At 49.5% G+C, this 26,821-nt stretch overlaps 2 protein-coding genes across 2 annotated transcripts in view; both read left to right on the top strand.

Moving 5' to 3' along the window:
- The window catches only part of KCNK18 (potassium two pore domain channel subfamily K member 18), a 39,213-nt gene extending 22,870 nt beyond the window's left edge, over window positions 1-16,343 (top strand). The window contains 12 exon segments of the mRNA XM_007936922.1: window positions 412-441; window positions 444-497; window positions 500-535; window positions 6,382-6,426; window positions 6,429-6,455; window positions 6,458-6,610; window positions 6,613-6,663; window positions 6,666-6,776; window positions 6,779-6,919; window positions 6,922-7,065; window positions 7,068-7,136; window positions 16,300-16,343. Of these exon segments, the coding sequence (XP_007935113.1) occupies window positions 412-441; window positions 444-497; window positions 500-535; window positions 6,382-6,426; window positions 6,429-6,455; window positions 6,458-6,610; window positions 6,613-6,663; window positions 6,666-6,776; window positions 6,779-6,919; window positions 6,922-7,065; window positions 7,068-7,136; window positions 16,300-16,343 (905 nt within the window).
- A 78-nt stretch (window positions 16,344-16,421) lies between these two features.
- SLC18A2 (solute carrier family 18 member A2) overlaps window positions 16,422-26,821 on the top strand; it is a 61,092-nt gene continuing 50,692 nt past the window's right edge. The window contains exons 1-2 of the mRNA XM_007936921.2: window positions 16,422-16,486; window positions 16,728-16,869. Of these exons, the coding sequence (XP_007935112.1) occupies window positions 16,422-16,486; window positions 16,728-16,869 (207 nt within the window). The remainder of the gene's footprint in view (window positions 16,487-16,727; window positions 16,870-26,821) is intronic.

Genomic DNA, 26,821 nt, shown 5'->3' with positions numbered 1-26,821 from the left:
ACAGTTGGCATCCATATGACAGCTTGAACTTCATCAAAGCCTTTTGCTTTCAGTTCTCAAGAACCTGTGACAGACATGAAATAGCACTTTCCTTTTGCAAAGTGAAGGAAACAGAGGGCTGACAAGTTAAAGCCTCATAGGGCTGCACAGCAATTCTGCCCACAGACCCCTAACCCCATGGGCTGCTCAGTTGGGTGCCCTTCTCAGTGGCCTCATCCCTGCAGGGACCAGAGGCAGTAGCTCACTTGTAGAAACATCTTGATGGAGGGCTCTGAGGTGGTGTGGATGGAGGCACAGGACATGGGGGCTGCTGGTCACTCACTTGGGAAAACTCCATCCCCTTTGTCTGGGTGGGACCTGTCTTGAAGGGCAGGACACGTGCTTACTCACCCTGGTAGTCTCTTTCTCAAGTTGAGGAAGGCAGTAAGCAGACTCTCCATGGCTGCTGAAGAAGGTGAAGCCCCAGGGGTTGTCCAGGTTCTCAGACTGGTCCTTCCTGAGCTCTTTTTCTGCTGCACAGTCCTTACCACCGTGGGTAAGTGCAAGGATAAAGGCATACCTGCCTTCTGGCCTCCTCCTGCCTGCAAACCATAGTCTGCCTAGGAGAGAGACCAATGGGAAGCAGGCGGCTGGGAACTCCATGATGGGGATGCTGGGATGTTCACTCATTTAGTGCACGAAACAGTTGTGGAGGACCTCCTCTGCCAGGCCAACTGTGCATGGTGGGCACTGCCCCAGTGCAGCAGATGCAGCAGTGAGCAGGGCTGCCTTGCCCTTCCTCCAGGTGAAGAGAGGTGAACAGGAGGGTGCAACCCCATGCCCAGGCATAGGTCCCAGTGAGCCAGGTATGGCCAAGAGCCCGGCCTTTCTTGGCCCATGGCTGAGGGACTTGTGCAAAGCACACACTGCCAACTGTACATGGCTGCCCGGCAGTGAACAGAGCACATACGATCAGGCTGTCACGGAGCCCCTGGGCAAGACAGACGCCATCAGGGGCAACCACAATGTGGTTAGTGCACAAGCGTGATATGCTAGGGTATTCCGGGAGCAGAGAGTGTGGGCAGCTGTGAGCACATTTGAAAGGCCCCCTGGAGGGGCTACAGCCATGCTGAGTCTTAGTGGGGGAGCAGGGGTTGCAGGGTGGGGGAAAGGGGGCGTGAAGAAGAGACTGCATGCCACGAGGACAGCACGAACAAAGGCCTGTAGCGGAACAATGCCAGGCTTTATGCACAGGTTGAGCTGGAGGTGAAGAAAGTTGAGAGACAGACAGTGGGAGACCTGCAAGCCGGGCCTAAGGAGTTGGGTTTATCCTGATGACAGTGGGGAGTTCCAGAGCACGTGAAACAAGGCAAGGACACGGTCGCTTAGTATCCCAGAAGGGTCACCACAGCTGTCCTGGCCAGGGTGGACCGGAGAGGGTAAGGGGGTGACAAGGAGACCACTGGGCACAGCACGGGAGCCTTCGCCAGGACCGGGGCCCATCACTCAGTGCTTCCTCTCTTGGCCACTGAAGAGGACTGGGTCCTCTCTGCACTCAAGAGAGAAGATACTGACCCTCGGGACGCACCCTGTGTCCTCTCCCACTTGGAGCAGGGGTGGACCCCAGGGACCCACCAGGGAATCTGCAGGCTGGCTCCCTCCAGTGAGGGACATCGCCCCTCTGAGCCTTGTTCCTAGTCTATAAGCCCTCCTAGGCCTGCCTCTCAGGGTCAGCTGAGGCCCTTCAAGTAAGTAGCAGCCAGGATGCCTTCAGCTGATTGAACAGTAAACCCAATTGGCTTAAACTTATCACCTCACAAGTGAAAGTCCTGTGGGAGGGCAGCTCAAGGGCTTGGTCAGTGTGCAACTCAGCTATGGCTTTGAGGTTCAGGTTCAGAGTCATGAGATGGCCACCATGGTCCACATCCCCTGTGCACACACCACACCTAACAGAGAGGGCTGGCCGGCTTGTCCTGGGGGTGTCAGAATCAGCAGGGATACTCTTCCCGGAAGCCCCCGTGGTCCTCTCCCCACCCCCAAGATAGGCCCTGGCAGGGGCACTGGATTCCCACAAGTGGCCACAGCAATCCAGATCTACCTCTAAGTTGGGGGGGGAGCAGAAGCTGCCCAAACAAAATCAGGGAAGGAGGGGCAGCAGGGTGGCTGCTGAGTGAGCAACCACGGTGTCTGCTGCAACGTACTTTATAAATGGACCCACGAGCTCCAGCAGGGCTCTTACACCGCACCAGGCTTCTTTCAGAGCTGCTCTCACTCACTTGAATGCTGATACAGGCAGGGACACGTGGTGGGCCGGCAAAATAGGAACAGTGGCATGATTAAACACTTCCTAGCACTTACTACTGACTGTGTCAGGATACAGGCGTGTTATATGAGATGGTAATGCCTCATATGTGTTACAAGGAGCTCTGGTGGCACAGTGGTTAGGAAATTGAGCTGCTAACCAGAAGGTTGGCTACTTGAGCCCACCAGCTGCTCCTAGGGAGACCGACGAGGCAGTTTGCTTCTGTAAAGACTTACAGCCTTGGAAACCGCACAGGGCAGTTGTACTCTGTCCTATGGAGTCACTATGAGTCAGAATCGACTCAGCGGTGATGGGTTTGGTTTGGTTTTTTTATGCATTATCGAACGGTCACAACAGCCCTATGAGGGAGGGGCTGCTGTTGTCCCACCTGACAGGTGAACAGGCTAAGGCTTCGAGAGGGAGTCACTGCGAGCAAGAAGGGGGGCTGAGGTCAAGCCCCACCCCCCAACCTTTCAGAGGGACCGACAGCTCAGGGGTCATCTTTGAGGGGACAACGGTTACAGGAGTGCAGAGACTACAGGGAGGATCCTGGAGATGAGCAAAGAGGCAGGAGTTTGGGGTTCAGTTTGTCTGTTTCCTCAAGAACCTTGGCGCTGCTGGCATTTTGATCTGGATAATTCTTTTTGTGAGGGGCTGTGTGTTACAGGATGGTTGGAAGCATCCCCAGCCTCTACCCACTAGATGCCTGTAGCTCCCCTCCCTAGTTCCAACACGTCTCCCGACATTGCCAAAGGCCCCTTGTGGGGTAACCGCCCTGTAATTGCCGTTGTCCGCGGCCCTCATGGTTGCTGCTGACATTCCTAAGTGCGTCCTGACGGCCCTAGGGGCACCAGGCCGAGCTTGGGTGTGGCAATCTCTGCTGCTGCCCTGGGTCCCGGCCTCTCCTAAATCACTGAGGTCCCGCTGTTCCACGGCAGGCTCCCAGCACCCTTCTTGCTCTTCTTCCCAGTTTCAGAGAACCTCTCCTCTCCCTCCTCCGCACTAAGGTAACCAACTGTCCTCATTAACCCAGGACAGCCCCGGTTTCAGCACTGAAAGTCCCATGTCCGGGAAACTCTTCAGGCCCTAACCCCAGCCCACTGGTCCTCCTGTCTGCTGCCTACCTCTGCCCCTTCCCCTTTCTTCTCCCTCAGACTCCCCCATGATCTCCTTAGGGGTTCTGGGCTTTCACTGAAGCCTGGGAGGGAGGCGGTCTTCTTCTGTAACCCCTGCTCCCTGAGGCCCTAGCCTCATAGCTGCTGGAGCCCCTATAGGATGACCCTATAGGATAGAGAACTGTCCCATACTGTTTCCAAGGCTGTAAATCTTTACAGAAGCAGACTGCCTCATCTTTCTCCCATGGAGCAACTGGTGGGTTCAAACCATCGACCTTTTAGTTAGCAGGGGAATACCTTAACCCCTGAGCCACAAGAACTCCTTCTTCAGGGACTAGGGAAGGGGAAATATAGGCAATCAAAACCCACTCTCTTGGCAAGTTGTCCTGCCCCATGGGACAAAGCAGGTTTCAGATGGCAGATTTAACCACTGTGACATCTCCACTCCTAAGCCCTGCTGTGTGTATCTATCACGGCCTTGCTGTGTCTGCAGGGATGGTGGCCAGCCAAGCTGAAGGCTTTCCTTCCCTCTGGACCGGGAGTGTCTACAAGACAAGGCCCCTGCTTGTTCCTCCTTGTATTCCCCTTGCCCACAAGTGTCCAGCATGAAGTAGGTGCTCAAGAAATGTGAAATGAACGTATTCATTCATTCAACACACTCACGGATGTACCAGGCACTATTCCAGGTACTGGGGGTCCAGTGATGAATGAAACAGAAAACCCCGCCCCAATGGAGTTTACACTGGAGAGGCAGACAAGGAACAAATGCCTAAACAGTATGGAGAACAGTGAAGGAGGGAGAGGAGGGGGAGGTGGAAAGGATAGAGGCTGCCATTCGAAATGGAGTGAGTGCTTAGAGAAGAGCCCCCGAGAACGCCACGTTGGAACAGAGTTGAAGGACGTGAGGGAGTAAGCCATATGGTTATCTGGAGCTAACAGATGAGGCGCTTCGAGGCCACAGCCCTCTGGACCCTGCTGAGGGTGGGCGACCTGGGCACCTGGGTGCTCCTGGAGGGCATGGGGAGCTGCAGCCCTGCAGAGGGTGGAGTTCGGCCATCCTATGAGTCTGCAAATTAGTTTACCTAATCAAGCTGGGGTGGGTTTTTTTTTTTTTTTTTTTCTGAATTAATTATCCTTTATGACGTCAGCAATTAAACATGGTCATTAAACACAAAAGCTTTGCCTCTGCTTGTTGAAGTCATGGAATCTTGCCCACCTCAGAAGGTGCAACCACTTGGGCTGTGGGGTTTGGCCTCTCTCTGCCCCTGTCCCCTCTGGAGACAGGGTAGACAGGGGGTGCGGCGGGAGTGGCTCCTGAAGAGCGTGGAGGCACCTCAGCCCATCCCTCCCTTTGCTTGACTGACCGCTTGCCGCCAGTGGAAGGGTTCTGCCCTCAGGGATGATCCCGACCAAGGGGAGGTTGAGAGCATTGGTGTGGGACAGCCCTCTGGGTTTCATACCAACTCTGTTTCTGATCAAATGTATGTTCATGGCCAAGTCATTTCATTCCTGTAGCCCGTGCCTCCCCATCTGTGAATGGTGATAACAGTACCGACCTATGAAGGCTGGTTGATGCCCAGCCCATGGGAAGTACTCAAAAGGCAGCTATTATCCCTCTCCAGAGACAAGACACCAGCATTTGTGAATCACCCACTGTGTGTCCGGCACTGGTCTCATATAATCCTCCCAACCAGCCAATATGCCAGTAGACACTGGTATCCCCATTTTATAGGTAAGAATCCTGAACATGTGAACAGTTAAGTAAATTCCAGTATGTTGTAGAGCTGGGATTTGAACTGAGAACCATCAGATTCTGGCTGCAGAGATCCTAACCACATCTGCTAAACCACAAATGGCTGTGAGGGCAGCAACTGGATCTTATTCATTTCTCCCTTTCTATCATCCCAAATACTGTACACACTTTTGCTCACGTTGGCACATAACTAATGCACTACTCAGTGACCGATGTGGTTAGCTTTCAAAGACCATGGCCATTATGTGAAAAGCAGTGTTAGGTGAAAATAGAGAATGACTATGTCAACTCGCAAAATGGAGCATGACTACATCAATACATGGCTGCCAAATCACCTCACCACATAACTTCCAAATTGCACCAGTACACAACTGCCGAACCACCGAGAGTCATGGCCCAGCCAAGCTGACACACAACTTAACTGTCACAGCCAGTGTTGCTCTCACCTCACACCTCGGCGTTTGTTACACCTCGGCCACATACACATTGTTACCGTACAAAATAGTTGGACAGTAGATTTTTTACTATTGTAAATTTTTTATTATTGTAAATGCAAAATGTTGGATAATGAGATAGTTGGAAGAGTGGAGTCATTAAATGCCTATTACACATAGAAACAAATGAACTGAGAGGCACCGCCTCCCAGAGAGGACAAGGTTGAAAGCCACACCTGTGGAGGATGCAGGGGCGGAGGGCATGACCGTGAGGCCGCCCTCACTGCTCTCCCACCTGCACTCATCTGTCCTTCCAGCTGAGCCCAGCCCATCCTCATACAAATGCTCGGAAGTGGCCGTGGCAAAATGCAGGATAGTCGCCTCGCCTCCAAACATGTGCTGCTCCTTTGCCAAGGTCATTGTGGATCCCCTAAGCAGCTCTAATGCCAGACGGATGAAACCATAAACCAAACTCACTGCCATGGAGTCAGTTCTGACTCACAGCAACCCCTCTGGGTTTCCAAAGCTCTAGATGTTTACCTAAGCAGACTGCCTTATCTTTGTTCCGAAGAGCAGCTGGTGGGTTCAAGCCACCAACCTTCTGGTTAGCAGCCAAATGCCTTAACCACTACACCACCAGAGCCCAGATAGGTGGATGAATATTTTAAGATGAGTACTTCGAAACACATTGTACAAAATGTCATGCCAAGGAGGGGACATGGTAGGGGTCTCTTTCTGGGGGTTGGCAGGGAAAGAGTGTAGCAAAGACAGCAGTCCCATTTTTGTCTTCTTTCCCAGGTTACGGCCACAGGCACCCCGTCACTAGGCTGGGCAAGTACCTGTGCATCTGTACACGCTCTTAGGTGTCCCCCTCATTTCCTGGTCCTCACGGACATGGGCGACATCCTGGCAGCCATCTTATCCACATCTTACAACAGATTCTGGAAACTTTCCAGACCCGTCACCTCCCCGGCTGGTGCCCGACTGCTCTGCAAGAGAAGGCCCGATGGCAGGCCTGAGGACGTAGCCATCCGCAGGTGAACATCGGTGCTGAAGAGCTCCCGGGCCTCAAGCCTGGTGGGGCCCTGCAGCCCAGAACCGCAGCCCAGAACCACTGGAGTGACGTCCTGCACCAGAGAAGCAGAACCCGCAGCAGCTGCCCCCGCGAGGCACGGAGAGGAGCAGCTCGTGCCCGAGCTGGTGTCGGGGAGATTCTCCTCCTCCGTCATCAGCAACCTGGATGAGGTGGGACGGCAGCTGGAGAGGTTGGACGGGCCCCTCCCCATCACCGGCCTTGTTGTTTCCGCCCGCATTTCCTGCGCAGCTGCCGTTCTCCCATCTGGGGGATGCACATGGCCTTCAGGAATGCCTTTTACTTCTGCCTCATCACACTGACCATCATCGGGTTTGGGGATGTCCTTTTGGAGCATTCATATGTTGTCATGCTCTGTTCTGTTTGTATCGTCATCAGTGTGGAGATTGTGCGATGGCTTTCAAGTTGGTGCAGAACAGGTTGATTCACATGTACAAAAAGCTCATGTTGTTCTTTGCAGGCATAATGCCTAAGGCATTTGACTGCTAACCAGAAGGTGGGTGGTTCAAACCCACCAGCCACTCCGGAGAAGGAAGATGGGGCAATCTACTTCCATAAAGATTTACTACCTCAGGGTTGCTATGAGTTGAAACCGAATAGATGGCAGTGATTTTTTTGTTTGTTTGTTTGTTTTGGTTCTTTGCAGAAAGGAAATTCTGCCACTCTGTGAAAAAGTGAAGGGCTGCCGTCTGTCACAGGGTGGACATTAGCCAAACAGGCTTCCTCGGCTTGTCTTTTGGGACAGCATGGGTAGAGCTGGTAGCACTGCGGCCTGTCATTCTGTATGTTGGGACTTGGAAACAAAGCCTGTGTGAGGACTTATGGAGCCACCGTGAGTCTGAATTGACTCAACAGCAACAAACAACAACAACACATTACGCAAATATTTCAGTCCTGAAGCCCTGCAGACATCTGGCCAACACCCTTCCTCTCAGGACATTAGGAAGCTTAAAGAAAGAAAACTGGCACATCACCCAAAGTCCAGTTCCTTTCCCTGTTGCCATTTTTAAAAAGCACCACCTTATCTGGGTGAGACTTTATGGATGTCACAGATTTTCTTACGATGCCAGAAAAAAGTACACGTGTTCTTTGAATTTGTACTTCCTAAGATGCCCCCCATTGACCCTTGATGAAGCCCTATGTGCACACCATTAGCACATGATAAATGTTTATTGTATGGAAAAAATGAACTGAGAAGCCCAGGCATCCCAGAGAGGACAGGGGTAGAGGATGCAGGGGCTGAGGGTAGGACTGTGATGCCACCCCCATGGCCCTCTCACCTGAGCTCGTCCTGTCCTTCCAGGTGAGCCCAGCCCATCCTTGTGCAAATGCTCAGAAACGAGGAGGAGATGAAACCCTGCTTCTCTGGAATAAGGAGCAACTCATTTCCAGACCCTTGACCCACAGCGTCCTTGGCAAGAGAGCAATGAACATTTCTGGAGCACCCCCTTTCCTTGAAGGGCCTGCATGGATGCACACAGAACCAGCCCTATGCCAGCCCCCATACACTACATTGATGCCACTGAGCAGGACGTCATCTGTGCTCACAGGGGCCTGGGGTCTTTCCCGATCGCCAGATTCTGTGTAGACCACCAATTAGCATATGATTGGCACTCCTGAATGAGTTAGCACATGAAAGTGTTGATCCCTAACCAAATGGACTGGCACACAAAAGGGTTGGCACTTACTAAGAGGATATCCCCCCTGAGCTGTTCATGAATGAGTCGGCATGTGTGTGAGCTGGCACTTAGCAGATGTTGCAGGTACCCTACCCATATCTCCAGCACTCCAGCTCCAGGCTAATTCCTATGAGGTGGAGGTCAGACGTGATGCCACCTTCCAACCCTCTTGCCAGTTCTGACACCAACCATCCCTTCCATGGCATTCTCTCTTTCTCTGCTGGGTTCAATAATTTACTGCCATTGCCACACAGAATTCACATACCATACCCACCCGTGATCAGGGGTTAATTAGGGAAGTAACAGGTCACAGTTCAGGATCAGAAACAACTCAGGATAGAGTTCTTGAATCAGGACCACTTCTCAGCCATGCCACAGGCATATGTCTCCTGGCCTGGCCTCTGCCCTGCTCAGGAAAGTGTTACAAAGCTCTTTTTGCTCTGTGGGCTGGCAAGCTCACCGCTCTTTCTCATGCCAGTCTCTTGCTTCTACTGTCTCTGCCACTGCTGTCTCTCTGCCATCTCAGTGCAGGGACCTTGGGTCTAAGGACGTGCCCCACACCTGGCTCATGTCTCTCGATAGCTGTGAGATGCCCCTTTTCTGCCTCTGAGATGACTCATTTAAAGCTGAGCAGGATGGCAAAACTGACCAATCCCCAGGTTAGGGTTCCAGACACCTTACTTGCATCGTCCCATCCCCTACAAGGTGCCACATACCTTATTTACATTATTAACAAGCTTCCAATCCCCTTGGTGGACCACAAGCACCTTACACTTGCATAGTCCTATCCAGTCATCTGCTAGGAGTCACAGACCAAGGCTAGAAGAGCCATATTAAGTATTCACTGCACCACAGACTCTCTCCCCTGAGATGTGGGTGGAACTGCTCTGGGATACCCCTGGAGCACTAGGGTTTTGTCAAAGGTCCCAGGTGATGCCCTTATGCAGCCAGAGTTGAGAACCAGGCCTGCTCTTTTGGCCCGAAATGCCCTTCCACCTTCCAGGACAGATGAAGACTTACCTTCGAGGCTCAGCCCGGATGTCCCCTCCTTTACTTTTGGGAGTAGCGTCCTTGGCTCCCCGACGCTGCACTGCACCAGCCTGTCCCTTGATACACACTGTGACGGGCTGCTCACCGCTTGTCTCCTCTCCCTGGCTCTGCACTGCTCAAATGAAAAGAAAGACTTTCTCCCCAACCCTGTCTCCTCTCCCTTTCATCCACCCACTCCACCTCACAGCGTCTGCCACACATGGGAGGACTCTGAGCAGAGCTTTTGTGCACAGATCTGCCAAGGACAGCAGCCACCCTTGCTGCTCACCTACTGTGTGCCAGCCCGAGTTGGACCCTTTCCACGCACCATCTCATCAAGTGTTCCCATTTCACAACTGAGCAAACTGAGGATAAGTGACTAACAGTGGCATCACTAGGGGGTGTGGGCCGCACTGGTGGACACTGTCAGAGGGGTGACACCAACATGACTGTCTATAAAATCTTAGAGCAGTGTTTCAGCAAAAACTTATTATTTTTTATAAAAATATCCCTGTTGTTGTTGTTATGTGCCGTCGAGTCGGCCCCGACTCATAGAGACCCCTCCTTGGGTTTCTGAGGCAGTATCACTACGGAAGTAGGATTGCCCAACCTTCCTTCTGAGGAGTGGCTGGTGGATTTGAACCGCCAGCCGTCTGGTTAGCAGGCAAGTGTCTTAGCCACTATGCTACCAGAGCTCCCAAAAATATCCCTACAGTTATAAAAACAAAAACATTTTTTGGTAAGTCAAGCCTACAAGACCAAAACTCTACCTGACTTAGTTACAAGTGAATCTTGTAATTCACTCTGGTCAGAGCCGCCATTATTACACAGTTACAATGATGCTTCGAATCATGGGATTTCATCTGCACACACTAGTGTAATTTAAAGGTGCACAGGCATACCCCGTTTTATTGTGCTTCACAGAGGCTGTTTTTTTTTTTTTTTTTTTAAATAAATTGAAGGTTTGTGGCAACCCTGCATCCAGCAAGATCATTGGCACCATTCTTCCAACAGCATGTGCCCACTCTGTCTCATTTTGATAATTCTCACAACACTTCAAACTTTTATAATGCTATTGCATACTTAATAGATTACAATATAGTGTAAATACAAATTTACATATACTGGAAAAAATTTGTGTAACTCGCTTTATTGGGGTATTTGCTTTATTGCAGCAGTCTGGAACCCACAATATCTCTGAGGTCTGCCTGCAATTTTCATTTTGCTATTTCTTGATGTCACTACTGTTGCCACGACATTCAGTGGTATTGGAAATTACAAGTTACAAGTAACACTAGTACAAGAAAACATTACTAAAGCTTCCCTATGGTCTGGTATGGGAGGGGTCCATGGGGGTGCGGTGTGACATGAGTTACCGCACTGGGTGACACCAGCCCTAGTGACACCACTGGTGAGCAGGCCATGGTTCCCCGCTAATAAGTGTTGGAGCCAGGGTCGCACGGGTGTCCGCGCTGACTCACCCTGGGTGGTTCTTCCCGGACGAGCTGTCAGGCGTGCTCTGGGAGCGTGTTAGGCTCCACCCTGAGGCGCCAGCCCAGAGCTGCCCAATCAGAACTTCGGAGGGCGGGCCCAGCAATCAGTGGCTTAGCAAGGCCTGCAGGTGATTCTGATGTTTGACTCACATCTCTTTGCTTCCCTGCTAATCTCTTGTGGAGACAGCTAATGGGGAGCTCAGTCTGGGGGAAGGCTGGGCCCCAGGAAGGGGGACTGACGGCCAGAGAGGCCTCCTGCAGCCTCCAGCCCTGTCCCCATAAAGGTCTTCTCGGAATTCAGGGGTTCACTTGTCAGTCAGAGGCGGCTGCGTCCTAGCCTGCCCCTTCCTCACTTTGGGGCTCACTCTACAGCTCCCCAGCAGAACCGGGCTCTGTGCAGGGAACCCCATAGTGGAACCTGGGAAGCCTAAAGCTGGTCTAGGGGACTAGGGAGCCCCGCAGTTGCCCCAGAAGCTCGTGGACTCCGGAGCCAAGGGCGTATTTTGGTGGTCACCTATCCTGGCTCCAGAGCACAGCTCATGTCCTTGTTGTACCTGCACCAAAGCCTTTGGTGGGTCGCGCTGACCCAGCGGCTCTGGGGTTGCTCGATCCATTCACCACCAACCAGACCCGTGGCATCGTCAGCACCTCCCCACCACTTGTTTCTCACAGAACAAGAAACAGGTTTAGAGGCATTAATGTGTCCATCTAAAGAGTTAGAGGAGGGCGAAAAGGAAAGCTGGGTCGCTCCGGAAGTCCAAACCCCGGGGTTCTAGGGGCAGCAGGAGCAGGCAACCAGCCCGGCGCCGCCAGGTGGCAGTCTGGCAGGAGGGAGGAGGCCCCACTGACGCGCGGGCCCCTGTCCTCCCTAATTGGGACCAACGTACGGGCGGAGTCAGGCAGCCCCGCCGGAGGCCGGGCAGGCTGCGCTTCCCTGCGTCGCCACCAGGTGGCGGCCCCAGACCGCGCGAGCCCCGCGCTCCGGAGCCAGCAGGTGGCGCGTCCGCAGCTCCTGGCCAGGCAGCTGTACTGTTGGCCAAAGAGATGCCTTGGACTCTGGACCCCTCTGTGGCTCATGGAGGGGGGAACACCTCCGATAGCTGTGCCTTGTCCCTTTCCATCCCATTCTCACACCCACCCCGCGTCTGCCGGTGGCACCCGGGCTGCTGGAGCAAGCATGTAGTCTCCCAGTCTCAAAAGGAAGCCGAGTTTGGTGAAGGAGTCAGGCTAATAGATGTCCCCAGGTTTGCTGCACCCTCACTGCTGTCCACAGAGCCCTCAAGGAGTAGAGAGGTGTGTGGAGTCAGAAAAAGTGAGCCTGAGACCTGGCTTTGCTGTGTGACTTCAAGTGGCTTGACCTCTCTGAGCTCCTTTTTCTCTTCAGATGTACTAAATTCATCTCTAAGGCTTTCCTACTGCCCCTCCACTGTACCCCAGAGGTGGGTGATGTGTACCTGTGTCTGTCTCTACCCCTTGGGGCTCTGGGGATGGGCTGGGAAGATGTGAGGGGGCAAAGGAAGGGGAGAGATTCCAGACTGGGGCAGGGGCACTTCTGGGAAGGAGAATGGGGTAGGGCCCCTGGGAAGGGAGGACACACATGGTCTGGAACCTGCCCACAGCACTCCCCATCCACAGGACCCCTGGCCCAAAGATTAGCAGATGTGCCCTGAGGGTCTGCAGCACCCCTGGGGATGAAAGCCCAGGCTTCAGTGCTGGCAGTTATTTACTGACTGTGTGGCCTTGGGCAAGTTCCTTAACCTCTCTGAGCCTCAGTCTGTTCCCAGCAGACCTGGAATGTACTCCAGCCTCACTAAACGCACTCAGACCGACTGCTATGGGGTCTATAAACAAGCCAAAGCCTGGGTCAAGGCTGGGCGAACCCTGTCCCAGGACTAACAGGTAGGAACAAAGCCAAGACATAGCCCTCACCTCCTGGGACACCATACTGGCTCCCCTGGGCTGCCCCACAGGCTGGGCCTGTACACAGCAGCCTATGGAGAAGGCCAGTGAGGGCTATGGCATGTTAATTATCTCTCTATCTCCAGGGCCTAACCTAGTGAATGAATGAATGAATGAATGAATGAATGGGTTCTCAGTGTCCTGCATAGTACTAGGTATAGTGGTGCTACTTGGGGACCCAGTAACCCCAGAGGGGCATGGGGACCTTCGAGTGACAAGTCCTGCTCAGCTTATATCAGTGCCTGAAATTTTACCACTGTGTCACAGCCATTTGACAAGAGATACCTTGTTAATAAGGTCCCTCCACACTGACCACCAGCCTCCCTGCAGAGTGTAGGACCTCAGGCAGATTGTACAAAGCTGGGCTGGACCACGGAGTCACCTGGGAGCTTCTTTCTAGGATATGCAGATGCTGGGCCCACCTGAAGCTGCCCCATCAGAAGCTCTGGGAGTGATGCCCGGGAGGTCTGGGTTGTGGGTGGGTGCCATGGTTTTGCCTTTTGCTTCTCCAACTGCTGGGTGATTCTCCCCACGGTGGGGATGAGAACGTCTGCTTAAGGAGAGGGCTGGAGACAAGTAGGCTCGGGAGGAGAGGAGATGGGGAAGGCCTTGTGCTTCCTGGAGGGGACTGTTGGGGACATAGAGACTGGGGTCCAGGAGACCTGGTGTTCCCCTGCCCTCCCAAATGACCTCAGACAAGTAGCAGCCTGCTTCTGCGTGTCTGTCCAGAGAGGAGGGGATTGGCATGTGGTCCTGCTGACCCCACAGTTTGGGGCTGGCACCTTGTGACCAACAGAGTAGCTATTGCTTTGATGGGTAGGATGTAGCAGGTGCCCTGGTCCCCAGGGCACTGATGGTGGCATGTGGGCTCTGTTGTGTGCCTTGTTCCTCCCCATCTCAGTGGTACTGGCTCCAGCTTTCCTGGGATCCAGCCAAGTAACTGCCTGGGAGCAGTGTCGGCTCCGCCTCTGTCTCCCTCCCACTCTCATTGGAGAGGCATGTGGGCTGCGTGTAAGAAGCCACGGTCCTGAGCGTATGTCCCAGAGGGTCCACTAGGGACAGCATTTGTATGTTTTAGAAGTTCCCTGGGACTTCAATTGCCGGTTCATGCATTCGTTCATCCACAGCCTTTGTTGAATGACTGCTGTGTGCCAGGTACTGGAGGGACAGCCCTTAAGGGGGTTGCACTGGGATGCACAGGTGCATGGGTGTTCGCACGTGTTTGCTGGGTGAAAGCACATCCAATAGGCAGTCTGGACCCAGGCCCCCTCACCCCCTACCTCATGGATGACAGGTGCTCAGGCTGAGCTGGCTTCTTCCCCCCTCCCACTTGGCCCCTGGGCCCTCCGCCCCACCCAGCTTTCCAGAAGGCACCCACGCCTGAGAGCAGGCTGTCTGGGGTGGGAGTGGCCTGGGCAGCTCGGCTGTTGCCATGGGGACCGATGCGCCTCTCTATTCTGCAGTGAACTTTGAAGTTGACTTAGATACAGGGCAACAAAGGAAGCTTCAGCCTTGGATGCAAATGGTGGCTCCTTTGAATCCTTCAGCCCCTTTGCTGCACTTGCCATTTAGATCAGAGGAGAAGCCCTTTAATGCTGGAAATTCAAAACGTGACCAATTAGGGGCCCTCTTTGAGGTTCAAACCCTTCATCAGTCTCTTCAAAAAGCCGGTGCACTCATAGGAACTCATAGGAACGAGACGGCTGGGGAAAAGCTGGCAGCATGGGCCTTGGTGACTCCCTGATACCACTTACCCAGCAAACACCGACCGAGCTCCGGGGTAGGCACTGGGGATTCAGGGCACAAGACTAGTGGGGTCTCTGTTCTCCCAGAGCGCACGTGCCAGACTGCTGCTCTGTGCCTCAGTTTCCCCATTGTACAACAGGGGGGCTGCCATAGCCATGGGGAGTTTTCTGTCTTCCTTCCTTCCCTCTTTCTTTTTCTTTTTCTTTTTTTTTTTTGCTGAAAGGTGTAAGATTTTTGTCTTCACTCACTTTTTGCATATATATATGTCTGCATTCACTTTTTGCACGTACACACACACGCACACATATACATGTAGTTACCATCTCCTGTGAAGCAGCCAGTGTAAACTATGGATGCCAATGGTCCCGTCTACTCAGTAAGAAGAGTGCTCTCTTTCCAGCACTCTCAGAGGCAAGATGCCAGTCCTCAGTCCTGGGCTTTAGGTTTTCATCCTAAATGCCACTTCGCTTGTGGCCCTACATGGCCTAACAGCCAGGAGAGCCTACAGTCCTCTTAGCTGTCACCATCGCAAAACATTGCAGCTGGAGAAAGCCTTCCAGAATCCTTGGCCAATGGTTTTCACACACACATACATCTTTTTTAAAGTTACGAGCTTCTTTCTTCAAACAATATGTTACAGGGAAGTGGACCCTATAAAGCACAGCATAGCAAATCTACTCAGGCCAAGACAGGGGTGGGAGACACAGAACTTCGCCTGGTCCCAGAAAAGGCTAAATGAAAATCTGTTACAAGGAAACCCCCTGGGGTCTGCCCTCTCCCCAGCTGCACCGTGCATGCACAGAGCACAGCTGTCTGCTGAAGGAACATTCTTATGAGGAGCTGAGGGCCCTGGCGCTGCTACTCGTTCTGAGTCTTCTCTTGACTCAGCCTAGTGGGCAGTGCCCAAGGTGGCCGTCAGCCACCTCCTTTCTTTTCCTCCTGACCTCCCTCTCTCCTTCCTTCCCAAGACGTGACTGCTGGAATTAGGCCCCAATTACCAAGATGACTTGAATCTTTCCCAGAAGCCGTTTCCATGGTCTGGGCAAGGAAGTGGGAAGCAGGTCGGGACAGGGTACTCGACTGACTGTCTCTTGTCTTGAGGAGTTACAGGAAAGCCTTATTAATACAGCAAAGCCAGACAATCTCATTGAGGACCGAATCATGGTGCCTGGGTCCCCTCCAGGTCCAGCCCCATATTTTTACCCTCAGGCCGAGTCTTCTCTCAGTTGTTTATTTAGGACAAGGCAAACAGGGATTCTGGGTTGAGAAAAGCTTCTGTGAAAACATCGTGAAGATGGGGGAGCTGTCCCACCACGTGCTGGGTGCTGTTGAAACCTTGTCCTCTTGAGTCTTCACCACCAGCTCCCTCAGAGAGTAGAGGCTAGGTCGGATTTACCCAGCATGTCCTGGGCACCCCAGAAGCCTGCAGGGGACGGGGGTCACTTAGGACAGGGGGCCTCTCAGCTTCTCAGATTTGTGGAGCCGCCTCTTTCCTGAGATTTCGGGAGTTCGGCGTCACCAGCATGACTCCGGGAAGGGGCTGGTCGGCAGGCCCACGTGTCACAGTCACTGCACCTGCTAGTCCAGCTGCCACAGCCTGAGGACTGGCCTCCACGCAGATGCTGCTGAAACATTGCAGAAGAAATGGCATCTGTGTGTGTGGGTCTCAACACGGTGGCTCTCATCCACCGACACTCTGGGTCTGTGATGTTTACAGTTGAGGGGAAGTCTACAGACAGCAAGAGGAGAGTCCGCTTCTGAGGGGAACACACACACACACACACACGGCCTTCTCAGATGTCATCTTTAGGGCTTCTGTACCCTCAACTTAAGAGGAAGATGGTCAACACTGTCCAGACTAGTCGTTCTGAGGAAGACCTGCTGGCCATGACAGCCACACACAGGTGGGCTTCTGAGGGCTGGGACACCCCGTTTGGGCTCTTTCCAAAGCAGAGGCCTCTTGCCCTTCTTGGGTGGGTAGGTATTGATGTCCCTGGCCTTCAGGGTGGCTCCCACCTGAGGTGACAACCCTGTTTTGCTCAGGCCCCAAGGACCAATAGTCCCCACTTTCCATCCCCCCACTGTGTCCACCCCAGTCCCCTTGGAGCCAGGACTTTGGCTTGAATCCTCCTTGTCCCTCCTCAGCCCCCAGTCACCTGCCCCTACCAGAAACAGAAATGGGTATTTAAAATGGACACTACCCAAAGTGGAAAATGTCCTGCTCTTTGACGCAGCCATGCCAAAGCTAGGAATTTTCCTGAAGGTGATCATTGATACATATGAAAAGGTGTGGCCATAAGGATCGCTCACTGTCCCTGGTTTCAAGTCTTTTGGGTATACACCTAGGAGTGGAATTGTTAGGTCATATGTTCTCTGCATTTAACTTTCTGAGGAACCACCAAACTGTTATCCACAGCAGCTACGCCATTTTATTGGGTATTATTCTTCACACCACATACATGAGTTATGTGCCCTTTTGAATGTGCATCTCATAATAAAAGCATAAGAAAAAAGGCATTATTAGCACTTTGTGGTGCATAAAACTTCAAAACCTATGGGAAGTCATAAAATTCCAAGAGGAAAGTAAAAATCTTCACCCTGAACTGTACCTTCAGTCCCTAGAAATAATCAGTCAGCACTTTGGTGGGTAACCACCCAGAAGAGGTCTGCATTGCCCAGTAGCACATGTATGTACAGACTTTGCAATTAATGTCTTTGTCTGAATATGTCGAATCATACCAGGCATATTGTCCTGTGAGTTCTGGTTTTGTCTGAAAGATTTCTCTTTGGTTGACACCAAGCCATCTTAAATGGCTGCTCGGTATTCCAATGTAAGGGTGATTATCACTTACTTTTGAAGACCCCTATGTTCAGACGTTCTGGAAGTTCCCAGGTTTTTCCTACTGCAATACCGCAGTCATACAAATATCTTGACATACAAATGCCTTAACTAATTTTCCAAGGCTTTCTTGCGCTTAACTATTTTCTCCCTTCCGGGGAGCTGGCAAACACTTGGGTTGTGGAAGGCACTCGGTCCCTCCATGCCGCCATTTTAAAGGAAGAATTTGTCTTCTGCTCTCCTCAGAGGAATTAAGGTTGCAAAATCTGGAACTTGACAAATGAGGCCCAGGAAGTCACCCTGTCAATAGCAGCTCGGGCCACCTGTACAGAAAGGGTAGACCAGAGCCTTCTGAAAGGACTCCCCGATGCGGGGAAGCTCTCTGCTCGGTGTGTTTTCTTTCTCCCTGTGATGTTAATCCGTGGTTTCGCAGGGAGACAACATCTTCTACAAGACAACAGTCGATGTAAATCCAATTTGAACATAATGACTGGATTTCTTTTCCCTCCGAGATGGTGATGGTGATTTCTCAGATGCCTTTTAGTTACAGACAAGTTTCTGAGCAAAATAATTAGGTTAGGGTCGTTGCCGCCTGCCCTACTGGGCACTGATTCTGCACTGAAGGCTCTTGCCCAGCAGATGTCTGGGTGCTCAGTCAGCACAGTGAGTGGGTGAAGACAGCCCTGGGCAGGAGGCTTGGGACCCTCTGCAGGGCTTCGTCCTGAGCTGAGGGCCCCTCCCAGAATTCTCTGCCTTTGAAGACCACCTGGTGGCACCTGCAGTGTCAGGCATTGTCTGCCCTCAACCAGGAAAGGCTAGGAGGCCCTCATCTCATACACGTGTGGCCTGGGGCAAGGCACAGTCCCTCTCTAGGCCTGGTGTCTTTTGTGTAAAAGGCAGACCTTAGACTGAATAGCCTCAAGGCCTGTTCTAGCACTGATGTTTTATTCCACATCCTTTTCCAACAAAAACTGACTGCACACTATAAACATGAGCCTGGCAGGTAAACTGTCTAACAGCCATGGTAGAAAAATAACAGCACAGATGAAATTATTTTTAATGTTATATTTTACTTAAGGAGCCTGGTTGTCTAGTGGTTAAGCACTCAGCTGCTAACCAAAAGGTCAGCAGTTCGAACCCACCAGCTCTGCAGAAGGATGTGGCACTCTGCTTTTGTAAAGATTTACAGCTTTGGAAACCCTAGGAGTCAGTTCTGCTCTGTCCTATAGGGTTGCTATGAGTTAGAATTGACTTGAGGGCAGTGGGTTATATTTTATTTAACCTAATTTATCTAAAATACTGCCATTTCAACATGTAAACAATATAATATCATTAACGAAACATTTTACATCTTTGTCATGGTAAGTCTTTGAAATGTGTGTATTTTACACTCACAGCACAACTCGATTCAGCCACATTCAAGTGTTCCATGGCCACCTGGGGCTAGTGGCTACCATTTTGAATAGTGCAGGGCTATACAGTCCATCCACTCTCTGAACAGATGAGGAACTGAGACTTGGAAGGCTAGGCAAGTCAGGTCTGGCCCCAGATTCCAGTCTGATGCTAGGTCTGTGGACTTCCTCTGTAGGTGGCACTGTGCAAGCTGCCCTGGGGAAATAGAAGAAGGAAACAACGTTTTCTGCCATCAAGGAGTTGATAGTTCAGTTGGGGGGTCGGGGGACAGTTGAGGAGGGAAGGGAGAAGAGTGGGCCTAGGTGAACTGATTAGTGAACAATGCAAGCTGGCAGATGCTTTCCTGGGGAACAGACTATCAGGACATGATGTGTTCTGAGAAGCAGACACCTAGGAGTGCTGCAACGGTCACTCACGGCTTGACTTCTGTGACAGAGAGAGGACTGGAGTTGGGCTCTAGGGCTGGGAGAAGGATGAGGAGAACCGCATGAGTGGTGGCTGTTTCTGAGGCAGTGAGGGGTCAGTCAGATCAGAGCCAAACCAAAACCAAACCTACACCATCATGTCATTTCCCACTCCCCGTGACCATGCAGGACAGAGTAGAACTGCCCCAAAGGGTTTTCAAGGCTATAAATCTTTGTGGAAGCAGACTGCCACATCTTTCTCCCACAGAACAGCTAATAAGTTCGAACCACTGACCTTTCAGTTAGCAACCAAGCACTCAACCAGTGAGCCACAAGGCATCCCTCAGAGTGGAAGGTGGGATTTCAGATCCAGGTAGAAGTGTTGAGTTGTGAGGTATTAAGAAGCCTCTTAGGTTCTTGGGCTGCAGAGGGAGGGGCCCATGAGGTTCATGGAGATCCTGAGTCACTAATGGGTTGGAGGTGGCACCTGGTCCTGGGGAGGCCAGCTAGGAGGCTGCTGGAGCAGCAGGAGGTAGTGACAGGGCCAGGAGGGAGGGGAACGGAAAATGAAGGGTCGAAGAGAGGAGTCATTTGACAGAGTCGGAGGAAGCTGGTGCCATGGCTGTGGACCTTCAGCTTTGAGTGTAAAGGTGTCCATGTGATGATGTCTGGACATTTTGCTCTGGCTGGGCTCCTCTGGCCAAGGATAGGTGAGGGGATCTGCCTAAGCAAAGACTCGGAGTCAGGAAGGAACATAGAACCATGGATTGGGAGGGTGGTGGGGTGCTGCAGGTAACTTCTAGGGGAGAGAGGGGGCATCAATGATCCAGTTATTTGGGGCAGAGACAGCAATCCCTTGTTGCATCATGAATCAAGTGGGGTTTCGGTCTGTTGGTGGGATGATGGGAAAGGGATTTTGCAAGCCGAAGCAGGTAGGAGAGGTGAATGCTTCTATAAGGAGAGGAAGAGGATGGGTACTCCAGGCAGATGAAATCATGCATGCAAAGGTATGGCAGCCGGCCTGGGCAGAGTTTACCCCTGGGCCCTCGAGGAGTCGGGCAGTGGGGACCGAGGTCCCATGGGGAGAACTGTCAATTGAGGAAATGAGTCTAGCACAGTGTGGAGCTCTGAGGGTGCAGGTGAGCAAAGCCAATGGCCCTGCCCACCCTAAGCTTCCAGGAGGGAGGGACGGAGAAACCAGACATCAATCACAATCACATTAGTGCAATGTGGGTATAACGAGAAGTGCCAGGAATGAGGGATTTAGGGCCCTATCAATACAGGATGGGGACGATTGTACGGAGGCCAGGGAAGACCTCCTTGAGAAGAAATATTTGACCTGAGATGTAAAGGCTAATGGGCAATTAACTAGATAAACAAAGGAAGGGGGAAGGGCATCTCAGGCAGCAAGACCCACCGAGCAAAGGTCCTGGGGTAGGAAGGAGAGCGGTGTGTATGGAGAGCAGATGGAAGACTAGGACTGAGGAAGCAACAACTAGACCAAGAGTGAGAGGAAGAGCTTCCTAGGCAGAAGGAAGAGAGTATACAAAGTGGTGAGGCAAAGAACCCTTACTACAAGGAGCCCATTGTGGCCGGGAAGGCAGGCAGGGGCCAGTGGTTTAAGAGGAGGTGTGGACGCTGCAGGACCTCCCAGGCCAGGGCTCCTCTGGCTAGAGTGTTAGGACCCAGGGGGTACATGATGATCTCTGAACCATGCGCCAGCCCAGATAATCAGAAAGGAATCTGATTCTAGGTCATAGGGAATAGGGGAATGTGGCCTGTGATGTGAAGAGAGTGGCTGGGCCACGTGGAAAACACTTGACGTTATCCAGGTGCAGGGCTACCTGGGGGTTTTAGGGAGGGTGTGGTGTGACTACATGAGTATTCTGGGCTTTCCGCACTGGTAAGGAGGGTGGACTGTGGGCAGCCAGGTGGGCATCTAAGCAGTTGTTGGGGGGCAATAATAGCCCAGGTAAGAGAGGAGATCGAGGCCACATAAAGCTAATCACAGCTGGCTGGCTCCGCTGCAGGCTCCGATTACAGCAAATGTCCTCAGAAAGGGGAGTGATTTTATTAAAGTGGCCAAACCTGGAGACCCACATGGTTCAGATAACGGTATGAGGCCAGTTAATCCAGTGATTGAATTATTCATTTAGAGCCTCTAGGTCTTAATTTCATTGGCAGTCAGCAAAGCATCCTTCAAGTAAATTGACATTGGCTTTGCCATTACCTCTTACGCCCAGAACAGTCCATTTGGTTCAGTTTTATAGAGAAAAGGTCCTTTTGTGGTGCAGATGCAGAAGAACTCAGAAAAGCATGAGAATGGGATACTGTTTTGTTTTTAAACGTAGCCTCATTATTTATACGCTGATTAAACTACTGGAAGAAGTGAGTACAAAAACACCTCTAACTGAGCAAGGCCTGAGGCCTCCTGTGAGTACGTGACAACAATGTGAGGTCTGCTTCTGTTCAGTTCAGTCAGTGATGTCACCAGGAGAGCTGGAGGAGGGGAGCTGTTGGGCAGTGGGAGGGGTGCAGACCGTACCAGGTGACACTGTAAGAGAGGGTGACACCAAAATGACTGTCTGAAAGTTTTTGTGCAGTATTTCAGCAAAAACTTACTATTTTTTTAAATAAAAATATCCCTGCAGTTAGTTGTAACAACAAAACATTTTTTGTAAGCCTGGTGTATATGTATCAGTGTACAGTTGTTAGGTGCTGACTCACAGTGGAGTTGGTTCTGATTCACAGAGACCCCGTGTACCACAGAATGAAACCCTGTCTAGGCCTGCACCATCCTCACAGTCACTGCTGTGCTAGAAATTATTTTGAAGCCACTGTCTGCACCATCTCATTGAAGGTCTTCCTCTTTTTCACTTACCCTCTACTTTAACAAATATGATGTCCTTCTCCAGTAACTGGTTCCTCCTAGCGGTCCATGATATATTCAATATTTTTGGCAACACCATAATTCAAAGACATCAGTTGTACATTGATTGGTCTTCCTTATTCATTGTCCAGCTCTCACATGCACCTGAGGCAATTGAAAATACCATGGCCTCGGTCAGGTGCATCTTAATCCTCAAGGTGACATCTTTGGTGTCTAATACTTTAAAAGAGGTCTTTTGCAGCAGATTTGCCAAATGCAATACCTCATTTGATTTCTTCACTGCCCTTTCTGTGGGTGTTGATTGTGGATCCAAGAGAAACGAAGTCCTTGACAGTGTCAATCTTTTCTCCATTTATCATGATGCTGCTTATTGTTCCAGTTTTGTTTCCTTTATGTTGACATATATTTGTACTAAAGGCTGTGGTCTTGATGTTTGTCAGCAGGTGCTTCAAGTCCTCTTCCCTTTCAGCAAGCAAGGTTGGGTCATCTGCATGTCATAGGTTATTAATGACTCTTCCTTCAATCTTGATGCTTCATTCTTCTTCATGTCTAGCTTCTTGGATTATTGGCTCAATATGCAGATTAAATAAGCGTGGTAAAAGGACAACCTTCACACATACCTTTCCTGATTTTAAACCATGCAGTATCACTTTGCTCTGTTCAAACAAGTGTTTATTGGTCTCTGTATGGGTTCTGCGTGAGGAGAATTAAGTGTTCTGGAGTTACCATTCTTTGTAATGTTATCCATAATTTGTTACAAACCACACAGTTGAATGCCTTTTATAGTCAATAAAACACAGGCAAGCATCCTTCTGTAATTCTCTACTTTCAGCTAAGATCCATCTGACATCAGCAGTGATATCCATGTTCCATGTCCTCTTCTGAATCCAGCTAGAATTCCTGACAGTTCCTTGTGGATACACTGCTACAACTGTTTTTTAATTACCTTCAGCAAAATTTTACTTGTGTGTGACATTAATGATATTGTTTGATCATTTCTGCATTCTGTTGGATCACCTTTTTTGAAATGGCCACAAATATGGATCTCTTTCAGTCAGTTTGCCAGGTAGCTGTCTTCCAAATTTCTTGGCAAAGACAAGTGAATGCTTCCAGCATTGCATCCGTTTGTTGAAACATCTCAATTGGTGTTCCATCAATTCCTGAAGCCTTGTTTTTTGTCAAAGCCTTCAGTGCAGCTTAGACTCCTTCCTTCAATACCATTGGTTCTTGATCACATGCTACCTCCTGAAATGGTTGAACATCAACCAATTCTTCATCACCTTTTGATGCTTCCTGTGTTTTTCGATATTTTGGCTTATAGAATCCCTCAATGTTGCAACTTGAGGCTTGAGTTTTTTTCTTCACTTCTTTCTGTTTAAGAAATTCCAAGAGTGTTCTTCCCTTTTGGTTTTCTAACTCCAGGTTTTTGCATATTTCATTATAATACTTTACTTTGTCTTCTTGATCTGCCCTTTGAAATATTCCATTCAGCTCTTTTATACCATTTCTTCCATTTGCTTTAGCTACTCTATGTTCAAGAGCAAGTTTCAGAGTCTCTTCTGACGTCCATTCTGATGATCTACTTCTGAAAGGTCACAACCATTGGAAACCCTGTGCACAGTGCTACTCTGAAATATGTGGGGTCACCATGAGTCAAAATCAACCCAGTGACAACTGGTTAGGGTTTTTGGTTGGTGTTAGCAAGTGTTTACACATTATGATTGCTATGTCTTCCCATTAAATTGACCCATTCTATCATTATGAAAACTCATTCTTTATCTCTGTTTAAAATTTTGTTTTGAAATCTATTTTATCTGATATTAATACAGCCACTTCAGCTTTCTTATGCTGACAATCCACATGATATCTTGCCCATACACTTACTTCCAACATACCTGGATTTTTATATTTAAAGTGTGTCTCTTGTAGATGGCATAGAGTTGGGAATTGTATTTTTTTTAATCAGTTCTGATAATTTCTGTGTTTTATTTGGATTGTTCATTAACATTTTATATCATTATTTATATAACTGGGTTTAAATCCATCATTTTTGTGTGTGTGTTTTCTACTTCTCCTCTCTGTTTTTTGTTCCTCTGTTTCTCCTTTTTAAAATATTTGGGTATGTTTTTAAAAATTCCACTTTAATTTTTCTTTTAGCTGTTTGTTTGTTGTGTTGTTGTTATGTGCCTTCGAGTCGGACCCAACTCATAGTGACCCCTCCTTGGGATTCCAAGGTGGTATCACTACGGAAGTAGATTTGCCCAACCTTCCTTCCAAGGAGCGGCTGGTGGGTTTGAACTGCCAGCCTTCTGGTTAGCAGTCAAAATGCCTTAGGCACTATGCTACCAGAGCTCCCACCTGTTTGTTTAGCTACTCTTTTTTGTTTTATTTTACAGTGGTTGCCCTTGGGATTACAATATATAGATCCTTAATTTTCCGCAGTTCACTTGCAGTTAATAATACACTGTTGTTGTTGTTAGGTGCTGTTGAGTCAGCTTTGACTCATAGCGGCCCTACGCACAACAGAATGAAACACTGCCTGGTCCTGCACCAGCCTTACAATCCTTGGTACACCTGAGCCTATCATTGCAGCCACTGTGTCAATCCATCTCATTGAAGGTCTTCCCCTATTTCACTGAAGCATGATATCCTTCTCCAAGGAATGGTCCTTTCTGACAACATGACCCAAAGCAGGTGAGATGAAGTCTGACCATTTTTGCTTCCAAGGAGCATTCTGGCCACACCTCCTCCAGGACAGATTTGTTAGTTCTTCTGGCAGTCCATGCTACTTTCAGTATTCTTCTCCAACACCACAACTTGAAAGCATCAACTCTTCTTCAGTCTTTCTTATTCATTGTCTAGGTTTCACATGCATATGAGACATTTGAAAATACCATGGCTTGGGTTAGGCACACCTCAGTCTTCAAAGAGACATCTTTGTTCTTCAGTACTTTAAAGAGGTGTTTTGCAGCAGATTTGCCCTGTGCAATACATTGTCTGATTTCTTGGCTGCTGCTTCCATTGGTATTGATGGTAGAACCAAGTAATATGAAATCTTTGACAACTTCAATCTTTTTCTCCATTTATCATGATGCTGCTTATTGGGCCAGTAGTAAGGAGTATTGTTTTCTTTATATTGACATGTAATCCATACTGCAGACTGTAGTCTTCAATCTTCATCAGTAAGTGCTTCAAGTCATCTTCACTTTTAGCAAGCAAGGTTGTGTTGTCTGCATATTGCAGTCTGTTAATGAGTCTTCCTTCAATCTTGAGGCCACGTTCTTCTTCATATAGTCCAGCTTCTAGGATTATTTGCTCAGCCTATAGATTGAATAAGTATGGTGGAAGGATACAACCCCAGTGCACACTTCTCCTGATTTTAAACCACCTTTTTCTCTTTGAATGACTACCTCTTGGTCCATGTACAGATTTCACATGAGCATAAGTAAGTTTTCTAGAATTCCCATTCTTAGAAATGATGTCCATAATTTACAGTCAGATGCCTTTGCAGAGTTAATAAAACAGAGGTAAACATATTTCTGGTATTTGCTTGTGGCCAAGATCCATCTAACATCAACAATGATATCCCTTGTTCCACGTCTTCTTCTGAATCCAACCTGCATTTCTGGAATAATATATTACTTCATGTATATAGAAATCTGGCCACTATATATATAGGCCCATATCTTCCCCATCTTTTAAGTTATATTTGTTGTAAGTAATAAACTACATGCTATAAACTCCTTAAGACAATGTTATAATTTTAATTTTAAGCAAAGATTTATAAAGAAGTTAAGAGGTAAAAGTTAAAAATAATCTTTTAAACTTAGCAGAATATTTACCTTTTTCAATGCTCTTCATTCTTTTCTGAAGATCCTGGTTTTCATCTGGTACCATTTTCCTCCAAGCTAGCTTGAGGCAGAGCCTGTGCCCCAGGGGGTTAGTTCCATGGATGGGCTGTGGGCCAAGACAGCCACTTCTGTACTGAAAGCCTTTCTCCATCCTGGACTTCCACATCCATAGCCCTTTTATGATGGACACATGCTTTTAAGTGGACCTTGTGAGCACCTATTATGTGCTAGGCACTACACAAGGATTATGTTACTGTATTAACAGTTGTCCAGAGTGCCAACAAAGACAAAACAAAAGTGTGTCTGAGAAATCTCCTTTACTCAAGGCTCCATTTCCAATATGGTTTCCTTTTTCATGTCTAAAAATTATTCATCAAAATTCTTGTTATGCGTATGATGCTTGAACATTTGTAAACCATTGAAAATTGTTGTAATAACACAATCCTAACTTTAAACTTAGAGCCTTATGGGGAGGAGAAATCTTAAAACCTAATGTGGCTTGGTGTATCAGATTATTTGCTGCAGTTCATATAATAGATGAGGCAATGAATGAAGAAAATAAATGATTAAAAGCATATTGTGATGTGTTGGTGGCTGTTGTGTGCCATCGAGTCAACTCTGATTCATAGCGACCCTACAGGCAGAAGAGAACTGCTCCCACAGGCACTTTTGCAGAGCTGCTGGGCGGCTTTGAACCTTCAACCTTTCGGTTAGCAGCCAAGTACTTAATCCCTGGACCACCAAGACTTCTTTTTTTTAGGATTTGGGTGAAGATTTACAGAGTAAATTCACTTTTCATACAGCAGTTCACATATACTTTGTCTCATGTCATTGACCAAAAT

This window comes from Orycteropus afer, unplaced genomic scaffold, assembly GCF_000298275.1.
Source record: "Orycteropus afer afer isolate SDZICR_OR568_19922 unplaced genomic scaffold, OryAfe1.0 scaffold00038, whole genome shotgun sequence".
NCBI classification, from domain to species: domain Eukaryota; kingdom Metazoa; phylum Chordata; class Mammalia; order Tubulidentata; family Orycteropodidae; genus Orycteropus; species Orycteropus afer.
This window is presented reverse-complemented; position numbering and strand designations above follow the sequence as displayed.